This window comes from Pogoniulus pusillus, chromosome 25 (genome assembly GCF_015220805.1).
Source record: "Pogoniulus pusillus isolate bPogPus1 chromosome 25, bPogPus1.pri, whole genome shotgun sequence".
Classification (NCBI taxonomy): Eukaryota; Metazoa; Chordata; class Aves; order Piciformes; family Lybiidae; genus Pogoniulus; species Pogoniulus pusillus.
The window spans coordinates 6,995,101-7,014,245 of NC_087288.1; the positions used below are offsets into that span (position 1 = coordinate 6,995,101).

Here is a 19,145-nt window from a genome sequence, read left to right on the forward strand (position 1 = left end):
GTCTTAAAACCAAACAACCCAACCCCCCAGGCAAACAGAAAAATAGTATTTCCTATGTTCACACTTGCTCGTGCCTGCTTGTGTGCTCACTGTGCCATCAAGCCGTGAGAGCTATGCTCTCAACTCCAAAAGTATTTCCAGAGGCAAAGGAGGCTTGGTTTCTGTTCTCATTTGGCTAGAGAAAATTCATAGATTCATACAGCTTGTGGCCAGAATACCCTGCTGTGAAAACTAGCTTCTGAGGAGCGACTGAGGGAGCTGGGCTTGTTTGGTCTGGACAAAAGGAGGGTGATGGTAGACCTTTTGGCTCTCTACAATTGCCTGAAAAGAGATTGGAGATAGATCTCTTCTCCCTAGTAACAAGTTAGAGGACAAGAAGAAATGACCTCATATTGCACCAGGGGAGGTTCAGGTTGGATACTAGGAAAAAAAATCTTTAATGAAAGAGTGTTGGGACCTTCACTACAAGAAGGACATTGAGTAGCTGGAGCCTTTTCAGAGAAGGATGACGGAGCCGGTGAAGAGTCTGGATAACGGTTCTGGTGAGGACCAACTGAGGGAGCTGGGATTGCTTAGTCTGGAGAAGAGGTGGCTGAGGGCAGACCTCAGTGCTCCCTACAGCTTCCTGAGAGGAGGTTGGAGCGAGGTGAAGGTTGGCTTCTTCTCCCCGGTATCAGGTAATAGAATGAGAGGAAATGGCTTCAAATTGTGCCAAGAGAGATTAGGTTGGATGTTAGGAAACAGTACTTTTTTGAAAGAGTTGTCAGGCATGAGAACAGGCTGCCCAGGGAGGTGGTGAAGTCACCATCCCTGAAGGTGTTTCAAAGGTGCAGAGATGTGCTGAGAGCTGTGGTTTAGCACGAGACTTGCTAGAGTTGATCTGGAAGGTGTTCCCAACAGAAAGGACTCTATGATTCCATGAGCCACAAGGAGGAGCAGGAGAAGGAGCAGGATGTGATGAATGAGGTCCATTTTTCTCAGCAACAGAGGAGAACATGCCATTAGATTGGGAGGCTGAGGTCAGGCTGCCTGCTTTCTGTGGAACTCAACTCCCAGCTTGAACTAGATTGGGGCATTCAACTTAACGCTTCAGCTTGTCTGTCTGTAGTAGTTTTGCTTACTCTATACTGTGGCCTGAAAACTAGGGAAGCAAAAGTAGGAATCATTGTTTTGGAAACTGAAGCAGAACATGTAAGTCCAAAGGGAGCTTTTAACAACTCACTTTGAGTTGTATTTCCAAGTAAACACAGGGTTTCTGCATCTTCCCTGCTTAAGTAATGTGCATGTGAAAACAAAGGAAAAAACAAAGAGGGAAAGGGGGGGGGGGGGGGGGGGGGAGGGCAGGCAGAGAGGACAACTAAAAGCCAACTGCAAGTACATGGAACCAGCTGCCTCCACAAATGGTCCCTGTTGTAGATTGCAGGATGCAGTTCTGTTACTGATTACTCTAGTAAGCTCCAGTGGTTTTATTAAATAGGCAAATGCATCCTTGTCGTTCTCAGTTCTGGTTTAAATGTTATGCAGCAATGAAATGGAGGAAAGAGTTCATCAAATATACACAGAATGATACAATAGCTTGGACTGGAAGGGACCTCAAGATCATCTGCTGCAGCCCCTCTGCCATGGGTAGGGATGCCCCTCAAAGAGACTTGCTCACCCACAGGCTCATCCAACCTGGTCTCGAACAGCACCAGGCAGGAGGCATCCACAACCTCCATGGGCCACCTATTCTCGAGTCTCACTGCTCGTACTGAAGAACTTCTTCCTAAGATCCAGTCTAACCCTGTTCTCCCTCAGCTTAAAAACATTCCCTCTTTTCCTGTCTGTAGACACCCTTATGAAAAGTCTCTCTGCAGCCTTCCTGTAGGTATTCTTTCAGGTATTGGAAGGCAGCTCTGAGGTCTCCCCCATGGTTTTCACTCCAGGCTGAGCACCTCCAGCTCCCTCAGTCTGTCCTCATAGCAGAGGTGCTCCAGCCCTTGGCTCATCCTTGTGGCCCTCCTCTGGACTTGCTCTAACAGTTCTATGTCCTTCTCCTCTGGACTCACTGTAACAGTTCCATGTCCTTCTTATAATGGGGACATAGAAGATGATCTGCATCTAAAAGTGCAGGATATCCTCACACTGTGGAAGCATTTGGGCTAAATTAATGCTACTGAATTAAAATTAAACTAAGTTAAGCTGTCCCAACAGTTCCCAGCATGCTTTCAGCCTCTACCACTCTCTCAGTTAACTCAGGCACAAGCTTGGAGCAAGAAGGTCGCAGGGACCATTCCCAGTTACCACATGGCTTGGTCTGTGGTTAATAGAGTTTACTGGTATAGTTACTGTGCTGGTTGGCCTCAGATGCAGAAATATCCCCAGTATGATTTACAGACTTGTTTGTGTGGTTATTCACTGCAAGGTTTTCCTTTTTTAGATGTTCCCATGGCATATTGGGCAAAGAATGTTTCTTAAACTAACAGCTCTGGTGAGGTGTGATATTTTTTTTCTCAAGAGAGAATAACTATAATTTGGCAAAATGATCACAGGATCACAGAATGTTGGGGTTGGAAGGGCCCTCCAGAGATCATCCAGTCCAACCTGGCTGCTAAAGCAGGTTTGCCTAGAGCAGGTTGCACAGGAACAAGACTAGATGGGGTTTGAAAGTTTGCAGAGAAGGGGACTGCAGGAGATCTTCCAGAGAGTTTCTGTTTCTAGACCATGGTGCCTGAAGCCAAGTATGCTCTTTACTGACTTTATCAGAGCACCTACACCATTTTTCTTTTGAGCACTTCAGTGCTACTGGAGCAAAGTGACCTCAGTGCTACAGTGCCATTCCTCTATACCCTCCTGCTGAAGTGGTTGCACCAAAATATCATGAGCTCTTTGATGTCCTGCCATCATCCAGTCCAACCTGTGACCCAGTACTGAAGGGTCACTACTAAACCATGTCAAAAGTGCCAGGTCCACAGGCTGCTTGGACACCCCCAGGCCAGTGACTCTGACACTGCTATGGGCAGAGCATTGCAATGTTTGAGAACCCTCTCTGCAAAGAAATATTCCCTAACATCCAGCCTGAACCTCCCACGGTGCAGCTTGAAACCATTTCCTCTGATGCTGTTGCTTTACACCAAGGAGAAGAGGCCAGACCCTCCTCACTCCAGTCTCTCTTTAGGTAGCTGTACAGAGCGACAAGGTCTCCCTTCAGCCTCTTCTTCTCCAGACTGAACACCTCTAGCTCCCTCAGCCCCTCTTCACAGGCCAGGTGCTCCAGGACTTTCACCAGCCTCATTGCCCTTCTCTGGACACACTCCAGCCCCTCAATGTCCCTTTTGTAGCGAGAGGCTCAGAACTGAACACAACACCCAATACCTAGGAAGCTACTAAATCAATTCGAGGACACCATCTAACTCCTTCCATTTGTGATGGTTTGGGGGTTACCCCGCCCCTCCCACACTTTGTATTTGCCCCAGCTAACTCAGAAGGAACCCTGGGAATATAGATGAAGCAATTTATTTACAGCTAGCAGAATTTGCAAGCAGCTATTTACAATATATACAGTTATATACAATTATATACAGAAATATACAAAGGATAAACAATACAAAAGCACAACAACTCCCCTCCCAGAAACCTGAGTCCCCAGGAGGGGCTCTCAAACCACCCCAACACCTCCCTCGGCCCCTCTCAACCTTACCCCAGTTCTCAGGAAGAAGAGAGGTGCAGCCAAGAGGTTAGGGAGCAAGGTTAGTAGGAGCAGGGTTAATGAGATGTGACCAGGTCTAAGGCAAAAGCAAGAGAGAGAGACAAAATGGAGAAAAAGTCTTTCTTCTTCCCAGAGCTCTCAGCGAGACTGTGAGAGAAGTTGACATCAATTGTTTTCATTTCACTGCCCGTTATCTAGTTCTTTTACCAAAACATTCTAGCTTGCTTCAAACTAGCACACCATTACTACCTGCTTTCTTACTCTACCTGCATGTAATAATTTCGATGCTAGTGACCCCTGGGACTATCCTGCAGGGTGCTGAGTAATCACTTTCTGTCTTGATGTCCTAAAGGCCCTGACTCTTTTGTGGGAAATCTGCCTTTAATTTCTGCATTCCCTTTCCTTTTTGTCCTTTAAAGCCCAATAATTTATTTATCTCTAAGCTCTGCAAGTGTCAGCTCCATTGACACGCTGTCATGCACAAGAAGAGAAGTTACCTTTCCAGCATTAATTAGGTGACTGAAGAAAATATGCTGCTGAACAGCAATTGCTAATGAAAGAAAGAAAAAACCTCAAGCCTTACATTAGAGCAAACCAGTGAATGTCTGAAATAGAATAGAAGCAAATGATCTCATCAGTCAGAGATTGTTTGCTCCATTTGCAGAGGTATTGAATTCAATTAAAGATTACAATATTTAAAGATCATTTAAATCTCTATTTATAGGAAATGGTCTTTATAAGAAAAGAAACAAACAAAACCCAACCAACCCAAAACTACAGTGTTCATGTTGGGAGTGTGTGCTTCTCAGCAGATAGCTAATTAATACAACAGATCATAGAATGGTTTGGCTTGGAAGGGGCCTTCAAAGGTCATCTTATCTAACCTCTCTGCAGTCAGCAGGGGCATCCTCAACTAGATCAGGTTGCTCTACCGAGCCTTACCTTGAATATGTCCAGGGATGGGGCCTCAGCTACCTCCCTGGGCAATCTGTTACACCATCATGGTGCAGAATTTGTTCCTAACATGCAATCTAAATCTGCTCTTCTCTACTTTGAAGTCGTTGCTCCTCATCCTATCAGCGCAGGCCTTTGGAAGCAGTCTCTCTCCACCCTTCTTTTAGCCCCCTTCAGGCACTGAAAGGCCAAGATCCGAGAGAGACATGATGCTTCCAGAAAATACATGGAATGCTGTCGTGCATGCTTTTTGACAAATGTGCTTTTGCACAGAAAAGAAGAAAATGATTTTTTTTGTTGGTGATTCTGCTTTAAATGAAGGTTTGCCTTACTTGGAGGCTGTGTTGTGTTTTAACAATGGCTGTTTTGGTGCTGACAGACATCTTAATTATCACACTTGTAGATTTCTGGAAGAGGAGAAAGGTACTCAAAGCCTATTGAATGTCAAAGGCAGGTGAATGCCTCATTTTCTTAGCACCTTAAAAATCCCACCCCCACTTTTGATTATAATGGCATCTGGAGCTGACAAGCCTTCATGCAAGGTGCTGCCTGAACACATAGGAAGTGACAGCCCCTGCCTCAAACAACTTACAGAATAAACAAAAGGTATCAGCTAAGGAAGAAAAAGGAGGGGGGCAAAGGGAAACTAGGAGAGGGGAAATAAAGCAAGCATTGTATTGTTTCAGTGTTAACAAACAATGTGTGGATTTGGAGGCTTTGTGGGAGGAATGGTTTAACTGCCTGCTTTTTTGTGCAGGCTCTTCAGGTAGCAGCCCCCAAGCTCCCTCTCTGCTGTAGGAGCCTGCGTAGCTTATGGCAGATGGCAGAGTAGGGAATTTCAGGACTGGGCTGCCCATTTTGTCCCCTTTGGGTAGTTGGTCCCAAATTGCTGCCAGCTGGGTGGTTGATGAGATGTTTTCTCTACTTTGGGGGAATCTGTGGCCACTGATATGAGAGCCGAGGATTGAGGGAGAGGTCCTTTGCTCTCCACGTGGTGGATGGGAGGAGGATGGAAATTATGCTCATGATGAGTTTGTCATCAGCTGCCACCCCCAAGTCCTTCTCCTCCAGACTGCTCTGAGCTGCTCCTCACCCAACTTGAATTTGTGCTTGGGATTGCCTTGACTCTGATGCAAGACCTTGCACTTGGCCTTGTTGGACTTCATGAGGCTGCTTTGGGCGCACTTCTCCAGCCCGTCCAAGTCCCTCTGGATGGATCACTTCCCTCCAGAGTGTCAACCAGATCACACAGCTTGGTGTCACCCACAGACTTGCTGAGAGTGCCTCGCTGACAAAGATGTTAAACAGCGCTGGTCCCACTACTGACCCCCAAAGGATGCCACTTATCACTGGTCTCCATTTGGACATTGAGCCCTTGACCACCACTCTGAGTGTGACCATCCAGCCAGGCATGTCTAGCAGAACACCAACTACTGCCAGGCTTGCAATAAAAATCACAAGAGTTGGCAGACACAGAAAGGCTTCAAAAGGACTTGGAGGATGGACTTGCTTGAACTGAAATAGCAGAATCAGGTCTTCAGTATCTCCTTAGCACGGCTGTGTATTAACTGGAAATCATAAGTGATAGTAAATCAGGAGTAATCTGCTCTCTTTCTATGGCTGATTGTGGCAGCCCATCCAGGAAGCAGTCTGATGCCTTGGGAAATGTTCCTGTAGGTTCTGTGCGGAACAGTTGTGGGGTTGGGGTTTTTTTCCCCTCTTTTCTCCCCTTTTTATTCTTCATAAAGGGTTCTGGCAGTCCTCTTTGTTCTCATCAGAGTGCGCTCTTATCAATAACACAGAGCCACTTAACCAGCAATCGCAATCCACTGTGAGATGATTGCATGTTTCCTAACAATAGGCACTGATTTTTTGGTCTGGCAGAATGAGATTGACTTCATCTTCAACTGATGAGCTGAAATTCGGTCAGTAGCTTTGGAGGGTGTACCACAGGTGAAGGATATGTGTAGGGAAGCCCTGGATTTAGGAGGTCTTCATTGTAGCAGGTACAAAAAGGGACGTGGCTCAGCATCTTCAACTGCCAAATGAAAACTAGCATTTGGAAAGGACAGAGGTGTTCTCTATGGAAAGAGTGATGTTGGAAGCATGGAAGAAACTCTCTGCAGTAGGGGTGGTGAGGCATTGAGGTGGGTTGCACAGGGAAATACTGGAGAGAGTCCAGCAGAGAGCTGTGAGGATAATTAAGTGATGGGAACATCTGTCTGATGAGGAAAAGCTGAAAGACCTAGAGCAGTTTAGGCTAGAGAAGAGAAGGCTGAGGGGAGATCTGATCAGGGTTTACAAATGCCTTAGAGGTGGGTGGGTCAAGAAGACGGCACCATTTTTTTTTCACTGGTGTCTGGTGATCAAACAAGGAGCAAGGGACACAAACTGGAACCCAGGAGGTTTCACCTAAACATAAGGAAAGAAACTTCTCGACTGTGAGGGTGCTGGAGCCCTGGAGCAGGCTGCCCAGAGAGGTTGTGGAGTCTCCTTCTCCAGAGACTTTCACAAGCTGCCTGGAGATGTTCCTGAGCAACCTGAACTAGGTGGTCCTGCTTTATCAGGGGGGTTTAATTAGGTGGTCTCCTGAGGTCCCTTCCAACCGCTACCATTCTATCCTCACATTTTCATTACAGATAGATGGAAAAAAATAACTCTGTCCATGAAAGCCAGGCCCTTGTTTTCACCTTGTTGTTGTTTAAAATGTCATGTTATGCATTTTTAGTTTCTGCTGGTGATTTTTGATAATTCAATTAATGATTTTGAAAAACAATTGCTTGTTTGTACTGACACTCTACTGAGATCTCTGAAAAATTGAAATAGGACACAGGGAATACTCAGTTGCATACATTCATAGAATGGCTTAGGTTGGAAGAGACATTAAAGATCATCTAGTTCCAACCTGGCATTGTCAGGGACACCTTCCACTAGACCAGGTTGCTCAAAGCCTCATCCATCCTGGCCTTGGAACACCTCCAGGGAGGGAGCATCCACAGCCTTCTTGGGCAGCCTGTGCCAGTGTCAGATAATTGCTGTCTGACCACATCTGACTTTCTCCTTCTCCTGCAAAGTATTCATGTAGTGGATGTTGGCTTTTCATCTGGAGTACTGAAGATGTATAAAGAAGGTGGCTTTAGAAAAGCACATGTGCCTGCTGGGTGATTCACTGGTTTATTGGTTTCAGATATGACAAGCAGCACCAGAAAGTGGTTCTCCCCTTCTACTCAGCACTGGCAAGGCCACAACTTGAGGACTTGCTTCAGTTTCATGGCACTCGCTACAAGAAAGGCATTGAGGTGTTGGAGCATGTCCAGAGAATGGCAATGAAGCTGGCAAAGGGTCTTGAGAACAGGGCTGGTGAGGAGCTGCTGAGGGAGCTGGGGTTGTTTAGTCTGGAGAAGAGGAGGCTGAGGGCAGACCTCATTGCTCTCTACAGCTTCCTGAAGTGAGGTTGAAGCCAGGTTGGGTTTGACCCGTAATAAAGTGATAGGGCAAGAGGAAATGGCCTCAAGTTATACCGGAGGAGGTTTAGGTTGGACATTACGAGAAAATTCTTCATGGAAGGGGATCCTGAGCACTGGAAAAGGCTCCCCAGGGAGGTGGCTGAATCTCCATCCCTGAGGGCATTTCAAAGATGCAGAGATGTGGTGCTGAGGGATGTGGTTTAGCACCAACCTTGGTAGAGTTAAAGAATGGTTGGACTGGATGACATTAAGGGCAGTTGTATGGCTATCTCTCCTTCCAAATATACACTTGAATCCCTTGACCAGTTCAGTCAAATGGCAAAAATATCTCAAGGCCAGTAAGTTCTCTGACAAAGCAAATTCTATTGTGGTCTTCTGTTGAGTATTCCAGAGCCCTCTTTTCCCGTTTTGTGTTTAAAAAGCAAGGATTAAATACAAGCCCTGAGTGAATGTGTGCTTAAGGAGAGGTTTTCAAAGCTGTCTCAAACTCATTACTGTTTCTGCATTACATCTCTGCTTTTGAAAATCTTCTCCTAAGGCAGTTGTTATGTGGAGCTGCTACAACTGAGTGTTCTTAATGTGTAAGCTAGCTACTTAAAGAATACTTGGTTTTGTGCAGGTGGCCTTGCTACCAAACTCCTACATAACAGCAGTTGTCATCAGCTTTGTGTTCTGCAGAGAACTTCACCTCTGAAATGAGAATGTTGCATCAAGTTTGGAGGACAAGACTTGCTCTTTGTGGATTGTTAGAATTGGTTAGGGAGGGAGGGTTCAGCCAAGGAGTTTGTGGCAGACAAAAGCAAATCCTAACCAGTTGCTTGGGAAACTACAGGCAGAAAAATGCCTGTACCTGATCAGCAATGATACTTCACAGATTGACAGGTTCACATTGAATGCCTCAAAGGCATCTTGTCCAACTACCCTGCACTCAACAGGGACACCTCAAACTAGATAAGGCTTCCAGGGACCGCATGGAAGCTGATCCTGAATATTTCCAGAGATGGGGCCTCAACGACATCCCTGGCCAACCCATTTAACTATTTCACCACTCTCATTGTGCTGAACTTCCTCCTGATGTCCTGAGTCCAGCAAAGAGCCACAAAGATGCTGAAGGCAGTGGAACATCTCCCTACTGAGGAAAGGCTGAGAGAGCTGGGGCTCTTCAGCTGGGAGCAGAGGAGTTTGAAGGGTGATCTCATTCATGTTTGTAAAGATGTGAAATGCAGCGTCAGGAGGACAGAGCCAGGCTCTGCTCAGTGATGTCCAATGATAGGACAAGGGGCAATGGGTGCAAGGTGGAGCAGAGGAGGCTCCACGTAGACATAAGAAGAAATATTTTCCCTGTGAGAGTGCTGGAGCCCTGGAACAGGCTGCCCAAAGATGTGGAGTCTCTTTCTCTGGAGACTTTCGAAACTCACCTAAATGCATTCCTGCGTGTCCTTCCCTAGATGATCTTGCTCTGGCAGAGGGCTTGGATGATCTTTTGAGATTGCTCCCAACCCCTACCCTTCTGTGACTCTGTGTAACTGTCCTCTCCTGTGAAGCAGTGCTTCATTCTGTCTTGTACTCTGTGCCTGCATGCCCCCCGTCAGAAGTGGGCTTGCTTCACCCAGGTAGAACAAGACACCACTGCAGAGTTGGTGACCCTGAACCACACAGTCATGCAGCTGTTACACACTCCTCTGCTTCTGGGATGGATGGAAAGGCTGAGGTGTTACAGTCACTACTGATAGGATAAAATCCTTGCATTGTGTCTGAGACCTGCTGTCTCCTGTAAATAGTAAGTGATAGTTGTTCAGTCACCTTATCATTCACTGGAGCTGTGGGAAGCCTGAAGGTCTCCTTCAGTGTTTCCTTTGGTGAATTTCTGTGCCTGAAGTATATACTTGTCTCCCACCAAGCCATTTCCTTTCAGAAAGCACCAAAAAATGCCTCTATTTCTGTACTTTTGTGTATAGTTCCTTAAAGCTGAGGGAAAGAGGCTGACTTAGGTTGTGGTGCTCCTCTCTCAGTGGTGGGAACCCAAAGCTGCAGTGGCAGAACTCCCAGCAGACCACAGCTGCAATACTTTCACAGATTCACAGGTTGTATTGCAGTTAGAAGGGACTCTCAAAGGTCATCTTTTCCAACCCTCCTGCACTCAGCAGGGATACTTCCAACTAGAACAGGATGCCCAGGGACGCATCAAGGCTGACCTTGAGTGTCTCCAGGGATGGGACTTCAACCACGTCCCTGGGCAAGCTGTTCCAGTATCTCACCTTTCTCACACAGAACTTCCTCCTGATGTTCAACCTAAATCTACCCTGCTCTGGTTTCAAACCACTGCCCTTCATCCTGTCACTCCAGGCCCTTCTAAACAGTCCTTCCCCATCCTGTCTTCTCTAAGGTCTCCCTGAAGCTTTCTCTTTTCCAGGCTAAACAGCCTCAACTCTCTCAGTCTGTCTTCATAGCAGAGCTTATCCAGCCCTCTGATCATCTTTGTGGTACTCCTCTTCCCCACCAGCTCCATGTCTCTTTTGTGTTGGTGGCCCCACAGCTGGAGTACTCCAATTGAGGTGTTTAGGAGAAGATATAGCAGAGTAATGAGTAGTAATCCTAGAAAGATCAGAAATTGCATGGGAGGAAGCCCATGTGAAGAAACTGAGTGGTGCTGACATATCCTCAGATCCAGGAAGAAACAAGGCTCGCCTGGGGAACAAAACATTTGGAAGTAAAATGCACACTATTATTTTGCTGCATCTTTTAATCTAGCCCTGTAGTAAACGTTTGGCATCTCGTGGGTAGATTCTGTGGAGAAGGAGGACTGGAGAGGTTGGGAGTGCCCATCAGCTTGCAGGAGGTTTGGCTCAGCCCGCAGCATAACACTAAATATAGAGAACATGGCTTTTCTGACATCCTCCTGCTTTAAAAAGAGGATGAGGTCAGAATAAATGGCCTTAGCCATCACTGAAATGACACTTTTGTGCTATTTTCAGGTTTTTAAAGCAGAGCATTATTAGTATATCTGTGCTGAGTAGCTGCTGCGATAACACTGGAAGCAACAAGAGTGGGATTCTGATGTCCGTGGAGCCATAGGTGACTCCACTGACTAAGAGCTTCAAGAACTGATCATTTGCTTGTCCCTTCCTATGCAGATTCTCTTCTGCCTTTCACAGCCACACTGGCTTTAGGAAGTAGAGAGCCCGAAGAGAATATTGCCACTTCTCTCTGATTCTGGTCATATTTTGGGAAAAGGAATGTAGGTGCAGCCTGCACGTTTCATCAGGCCACAAATGCCCTCAAATAAAGCATCTGGGAGCTTTACCAAATGCTTTGGGGAGATCAATCTCGATTGACTGTGCTCAGCAAAGCTGGTAATTCCTTACATTAATTCTAAGACTTAGTTGTTTAATTCCAGGCTCCCAGAGGTATGAAATACAACAGTCTGAATACATTTAGCTAGATGTAGTGGACTTGCTAATTAACTGATTTAATCCATACTGAAGCATTATCAATACCTTCCTGTATCATGCCACAGTAGAGGGTAGCAGTGATACCTCCCAAAAATTTCCCTATGTGTTTGAGTGTATAAACATAACTATTCTTTTTGATACACTTTTGTGGTGGTGTCCAGGTGCTATCAGGATACTACAAACACAGTTATTTCCCTGATAGCCATAGAAAAGGAGGGAGTTTTAGGAGGAAGTTCTTCACAGAGAGAGTGATTTGCCATTAGAATGGGCTGCCCAGGTTGGTGGTGGGGTCACTGTCTCTGGAGGTGTTGAAGAAAAGCCTGGATGAGGTACTTGGTGCCATGGTCTAGTTAATTGGACAGGGCTGGGTGCTAGGTTGGACTGGATGATCTTTGGAGGTCTCTTCTAACCTGGTTGATTCTATGAAGAATCATAGAATGGGTTGGGTTGGAAGGGATCTCTAATGCTCATTTAGCCCAACCTCACTGCAGTCAACAGGGACATCCATATTGCTCAGAGCCTTGTTGAGCCTGACCTCTCCAAAGATGGGAGGGCCTCGACTACCTCCTTGGGCAGCCTGTTGCAGTGTTCCACCACACTCAGGGTGCAGAGCTTGTTCCTAACATCCAATATAAATCTTCTCTTCTTTCATTTCCAACCATTGTCCCTCATCCTGTCACTGCAGTTCTTTGGAAACAGTCCCTCTGCAGCCTTCTTGTAGCCCATTTCAGCTACTGGAAGGCTGTTGTTAGGTCTCCCCAGAGCCTTCTTCCTCCAGGCTCAACAGTCTCAGGTCCTTCATCCAGTCCTCATAGTAGAGGGGTTCCACACCCCCAGTGATGTCACTGACATCATTTCCTCTCTCTGAGGTAGATACTGATAAGTTGAATCACCAGGTGGAGGAACGGTGTAAGAAGTACTGAAGTACTGCAAACAGCCCTGTTGGAATTAGACGAGAGCCAAAGGCAGTTGTAGCATTTTCTTCATGAAATACTATCACAGAATGCTCTGGGCTAGAAAGGACCTCCAAAGGTCATCTAGTCCAACCACCCCCTACAGGCAGCAGGGACATCCTCAACTAGATCAGCTTGCCCAGAGCCACATCAAGCACTCCTGGTTAAAAACACAAGCACAAGTAGTGGGAGAAGAAGGGACAGAATGTGGTTGGTTGATGGAAAAATCATGTGGGATGACCCAAAATACTTTTATTCCTGTTTTTATCAGCAACATAAGAAAAAGAAAATTTAAGGAAAAGAAAATCAGACCTGCTTCTGTTTTAATTTTGGGGGATCTTTTCTCTGTGTGTTTTGGGTTCAGTTTTTTTAAATTTTTCTTTGTTAAGTACAAGAAAATATGGGGGGGGAGGGGGAACTCAAAGCAGCAGCAGAGGGAGTTAACAGATGTCTGACATGACAATTCTACCATCTGACAATTCCACCATATGGCAATTCCACTTTCTTTCATTAAAATGATACTGGTGAACAGTGAGTAACTTGGTAGTCTCTTGGTAGGTGGAAGTTTCACCAACATTTAAGAAGCAACACGGGGTGATTTTAACTTGACATTCAGCGTCAGAGGAGGTGCTTTGAGGGTTTGCCTCTTTAGTCCTAGGTGGATGATGAAATGAACTGAATTAGATGGCCTAACAAGCATCACTGAATCACAGCAATGGCTTGGGTTGGAAGGGACCTCCACAGGTCATCTAGTCTGAGCCCCTCTGCAGTCAGCAGGGGCATCCTCAACTAGATCAGGTTGCTCTATCAAGCCTTGCCTTGAATATGTCCAGTCATGGGGCCTCAGCTACCTCCCTGGGCAACCTATTCCAGTGTTCCACTGCTCTCATGGTGCAGAACTTGTTCCTAACATGCAGTCTAAATCTGCTCTTCTCTACTTTGAAGCCATCATCCCTTGTCCTGTCACTGCAGGCCTCTGTAAACAGTCTCTCTGCATCTTTCTTGCAGGCCCCTTAGGTACTGGAAGGCTGATATTAGGTCTCCCCAAAGCGTTCTCTTCTTCAGGCTGAAGAACACCAGCTCCCTCAGCCTGTCTTCTTGCAGAGGTTGTCCTACCTCCTGATCATTTTCACAGCCTTCCTCTGGACTCACTTTATCAGGTCCATGTCCTTCCTGTATTGAGGTCTGAATGCAGCACTCCAGGTGAGGTCTCACCAGTGCAGAGTAAAGTGGCAGACTTCACTACCTCTTAATTACAGGATGCTTACAGTGGTGAGGAAAATAGCCCTGCTGAAGGGGATGCTAGTCAAGCTCATGGAGTATCCTAAAATCGTAGATTCATAGAGTGGTTTGAGTTGGACCTTACAGGTCATTCAGTTCCAACCTCTCTGCCAAGGACAGGGACACCTTCCACTAGACCACGTTCCCCAGAGCACCATCCAACCTGGCAATGAACACTTCCAGAGATGGGGCACCTACATTTTCTTCTAGCACCTCATTCCACTGCCTTACCACCCTGACAGAAAAGACTTTCTTCCTAATACCTGATTTAAATCTACTCTCTTCCAGTTCCAAACTGTTGCCCCTCATCCTGTCACTGCATTGCCTGATAATAAATCCCTCCTTATCTTTCCTGCAGGCCTCCTTTAAATAGTGGTAGCCACTTTAGGTACTGCTATTGTAAGCAGGGTAGATACTCCTGTTTCTGATAGCAGTGAGCAGCAGAGCCTAATGCATTGCCTACACATCTCTTTCATGCTGTTTTTATTCATCAGCAGTTACTCCAGACCTCTCGACATCAAAGCACACAATATGTCTGCTGGAAAGTTTATCCCTCTGTGTCAGGGATGTACGAGAAGTCTTGGATTTGTCGGCTAAGAAGAAGCTTGAGCTGGGAATTGCTGAAGGCTGGGAGGGTATTCCAGGAAGGTATTAGCTTCTGCTTGTCACATTCCAATGCTCTTCCCATAGCAGCCACTATTAACCATTGTCAGGAAGGGATACCAGGCTAGGTGAAAATTTGAACTGACCTGGTATGGCCATTTTTCATGACACACTCTGGCTGCTGCTTTCTCTTTATGGTTTTGGGGGTGTTTGGTTTGTTTTTTTTTTTTCTTTGTTTCTGTTTTGTTTTGTTGCAGTTATTTTTGTTGGGGTTTTTTTGTTTGTTTTTGTTTTTTTGTTGGGTCATGGGTTTTTTTGTTGTTTGCTTTTGCTGTTTCATTTTGTTTTCACTCTGCACTGGTTAGACCACACCTTGAGTACTGTGTTCAGTTCTGGGCCCCCCAGTTTAGGAGGGACATTGAGATGCTTGAGCGTGTCCAGAGAAGGGCGACAAGGCTGGTGAGAGGCCTTGAGCACAGCCCTACGAGGAGAGGCTGAGGGAGCTGGGATTGGTTAGCCTGGAGAAGAGGAGGCTCAGGGGTGACCTTATTGCTGTCTACAGCTACCTGAGGGGTGGTTGTGGCCAGGAGGAGGTTGCTCTCTTCTCTCAGGTGGCCAGCACCAGAACGAGAGGACACAGCCTCAGGCTGCGCCAGGGGAGATTTAGGCTGGAGGTGAGGAGAAAGTTCTTCACTGAGAGAGTCATTGGCCACTGGAATGGGCTGCCCGGGGAGGTGGTGGAGTCGCCGTCCCTGGGGCTGTTCAAGGCAAGATTGGATGTGGCACTTGGTGCCATGGTCTAGCCTTGAGCTCTGTGGTAAAGGGTTGGACTTGATGATCTGTGAGGTCTCTTCCAACCTTGATGATACTGTGGTTTTGTTTCCTGCTCGCATTTCAATCCATGACTGAGTTTTGTGCATGCTGTTTTCTGGAGAATTATTTGCAGATGCTGCATTTTCCTTCTGTAGTGAGAAAGCAAAATGTTACAAAATCTATTGATGATGAGTAAGACTTAGAGATTTTTCTGGTGAGGGCTGCAGCACCTCCCCTAGGAGGACAGGCTGAGAGAGTTGGGGTTTTTCAGCCTAGAAAAAAGAAGGCTACATAGAGCAGCCTTCCAGTACCTGAAAGGAGCTTGCAAGAAAGCTGCAAAGGGACTTTTTCACAAGGACCTGTAATGGTAGGATGAGAGGGAATGGATTGAAGGTTGAGGAGAGCAGATTTAAACTGGACATCAGGAATTCTTTCCAGTGAGGGTGGTGAGATACTGGAACAGGTTGCTCAGAGAGGTCATAGATGCCCCCTCCCTGGAGACATTCAGCAGCAGACATATTCAGAATGGGCAGCCTGATTTAGGTGTTCCAGCTGGCTGTAGGGGGATTGCACAAGATGATCTTTGAGGGTGCCTGCAACCCAATGCAACCTGTGAACCTGTGAATTCACACTGGACAACATGCAGATAGTGCACAGAAGAACTTGCAGATTCTGTTGACCAGGAGGAAATTGTAACTCATGAATTGGCTAGGATGAACTTCTCTGGCAAATTCCCTGAGCTCTGTTGGCAACTTTCATAGTATTTGTCAGTGATCCTGCATTTTGGGCTCTTTGAGAGGAAATGTTTCTCAAAGAAGGACATAAAACAATTAGCACAACTGAAAGCAGCCAAACAGCTAAGTCTTAAAATTTTATTGTAATTCCAAATTAATACACTCTGAGAGTTGGATCAGGAATATGTATTATCCTGGCACTACAAATGGACAGAAATTAAAGGGTAACAGATCCTTGACTTTGGCTAAACAAACAAAACTGTTTAATGAATGCTGCACACATCAAGCCAAATTCTTGGGCGCAGTGGGACAACTCTATTGGCTTCAGTTAAGGGCATCAGTAGCCAAGTGGAGAATGTAAATCACAACATTTTGCTTCTATGTGCTACCACAGAGACAGCCTGTGCTTTGAAAAGACATTCACCTCTCTGTTTCTTCATAGAGAAATTTGCAGCAAGCCAAGTGGTAAGTCTGAAGCATTACAGAGGAGGTTAACAAAAAGTTAAGGGCGACAGCAGCAAAGAGTAGAAAGACAAAGTTTTGGCTGGAAGAGCAAGCAAAGGATGCTGTGTGGATTTATACATTGCCATCACCAGCATCAAGATAAAGCTGTGCAGTAGGTGCTGTTGAGGTGACAGTTTCATATGAACAATGCACAAAGAGACAGCAATCCACCTGGGTTTGCAGTCAGCCCTCTTCACCAAAGGGCACTCAGGGAGGGACCAGTATTGCATGCTGGGGCAACGTGCAAACGAGCAAAGGTTTACATCCCGAGTTAATGTTCATTTCAACCAGACAAATTAAGAGCAGTAGATTTTGATTGGGATAAGACTCATTTCTCTGAATACTATCCTGTCATTTCAGGCAGTGTATTTGCTGCCCAATTTTCTGATGCAGATACTGTCGCTACTTGAACACTGCCTGAAGTCCTATGGACAGTTGCCTGCACTGTCTAGTGCCATATCAGATGGCCTGGGTTATCTAAGACTTGCACAGGGGTTGCAGATGTGATACAGAGTTTGGAGGAGCTCTGTACCCTTCTGGAGTGGTGGGTGAAAGGCAGCTGGCACTCCCTGGGGCATCAAAGGTGGTCATACCACTGTGAAGTTGTGCCCTAACCATTTAGGGAGCTTTTGTGGCAACAAAAGGAATCTCCTTCCAAATTCTCTAAAGTTTCTTGTTCAAAATAGCATGATACTTATAACAAAACAATGGCAAAAGGTGACCAGAGAGCTGGAGCACCTCTCCTGTGAAGACAGGCTGAAAGAATTGGAGCTGTTCAGCCTGCAGAAGAGAAGGCTCCACAAAGACCTTAGAGATCCATTTCAGAATCTGAAGGGAACTACAGAAGGGCTGGGGAGGGACTGTTTAGAAGGGCCTGTGGTGACTGGATGAGGGACAAAGGTTTAAAAGTGGAGCAGGGAAGATTTAGGTTGGACATCAGGAGGAAGTTCTTTACAGTGAGAGTGGTGAAATACTGGAAGAGACTACACATGGCTATGGTTGAGGCTCTATCCCGGGAGACATTCAAGATAGAGTCTTGATGTCACCCTGAGCAGCCTGATCCAGGTGAAGGTACTTGAAGGGGGCTTACAAGAAGGCTGCAGAGGGACTGTTTACAAAGGCCTGCAGAGATAGGATGAGAGGCAACGGTTTGAAATTAGAGAACAGCAGATTTAGGTTGGATGTTAGGAACAAGTTCTGCACCATGAGGGTACTGGAATACTGGGACAGGTTTGCCAAGGAGTTGGTTGAGGCCTCATCTCTGGAGATCTTCAAGCTGGACACTGCTCTGATCAGCCTGATCCTAGTGGGAGGTGTTCCTGCTGACTTCAGGGTGTTTGGACAAGATGAACTCTGCAGGTCCCTTCCAACCTAACGCAGCCTATGAGTCTGTGAGGTTGAGTCATGCTGCTTACTTCGAACAGATGCAGAAGTCAAAGCAACTTGTTCAAAATCTGCCATCAGGAGAGGCAGAGCATGGGAGAGAGCTCTACTGACCTTTGTAGTTGAAAGCTGTATTTGACACAGAGGCGTCAGGTTTGCAACCCCAAGCTGTGGTAATCAAGTCTATCATTTTTATGGAGTGGTGTGGAAAATAAATCTTATGAGGAGTGACTGAAGGAGCTGGGGATGGTTAGTTTGAAGGAGAGGAGGCTGAGGGGAGACCTCATTGCTGTCTACAGCTACCTGAAAGGATGTTGTGGAGAGGCTGCTGCTAGTCTCTTCTCACGGGTAACTACTTGAGGGGACGGCCTCAAGCTGCAACAGGGGAGGTTTAGACTGGACATTAGGAAAGATTTTTTTCCCAGGAAGAGTGTTCAGGCATTGAAATGAGCTGCCCACCAGGGAGGTGGTTGAGTCACCAACCCTGGATGTGTTTAAAGGTCATTTGGATGTGGTGCTTGGAGATATGGTTTAGGGTGTACCTTGTAGAGTGGGGTTATCAGTTGGACTTGATGATCCTGGGGGTCTTTTCCAACCTGAATGTTTCTGTGGTTCTATGATTTAATCTTGTAGTGAAGCATAAGAAACTTTTTTACCCTTAAGCTGCAGTCTTAATTTTCAAGCAAAGAAGTTTGGGGTTTTTTTTTTTCTTCTTTTTTCCTTTTGTCTTCTCTCCTGTGATGGGGGGGAAAAATGATGGGGGGGAACACAGGTAATTGTATTTTGTATGATGATAGGAGATCTGTGCTGGCTTCAATCAGCAGCTGAAATCAGTGATAACAGCCGCTGCCCTCCCCCACTACGGCGGGATAAAGAGCTGCTGTTGAGTCTGTTCCTGAAGCTTAAGCCGAATTGCTTTGAAGGCTTGTGAAATTCAATTTGCAAGAGAATGGAGGAGCCTCTCCATGCAATTTCGAAACGTGGAGAAGAGTAATTGCTTTGACTTCGCTCAGCGCAACCCCGTAGGTGAGCAGCAGCATCCTCTGGGCCCCAGCCTCCTCTGCTGCTGGTGTCAGCAAGAGGTTGAACCTGCCCAAGGTGCTGGAGCTGACATCTGTTTCCCACAGCTGTGGCAAGGCAGATGAGCTGAATGGCCAGCGAACTGCTTCGTGTCTTGCCAAATTACATGAGAAAGGGTTTTGCTACAATCCTCTCTCTTTAATTGCCTGCATTTCTAGTTGTCTCTTCAGCATGGAAGATAATCCTGTATATGAATAATCAGGCTTGATCTCAGATTTATAAGGTTTAGATGT

General features: G+C 46.2%; 1 protein-coding gene across 39 annotated transcripts in view; it reads left to right on the top strand.

The window, feature by feature from the left end:
* NRXN1 (neurexin 1) overlaps positions 1-19,145 on the top strand; it is an 841,287-nt gene that overhangs the window by 723,881 nt on the left and 98,261 nt on the right. Inside the window, exon 23 of one of the 39 annotated variants that reach the window (XM_064164292.1) lies at positions 11,244-11,343. The exons of the other annotated variants lie outside the window; for them this stretch is intronic. Within the exon in view, the coding sequence (XP_064020362.1) occupies positions 11,244-11,279 (36 nt within the window). The 3' untranslated portion in view covers positions 11,280-11,343. Of the gene's footprint in view, positions 1-11,243; positions 11,344-19,145 lie in introns of those variants that run through there. 39 annotated transcript variants of the gene reach the window in all.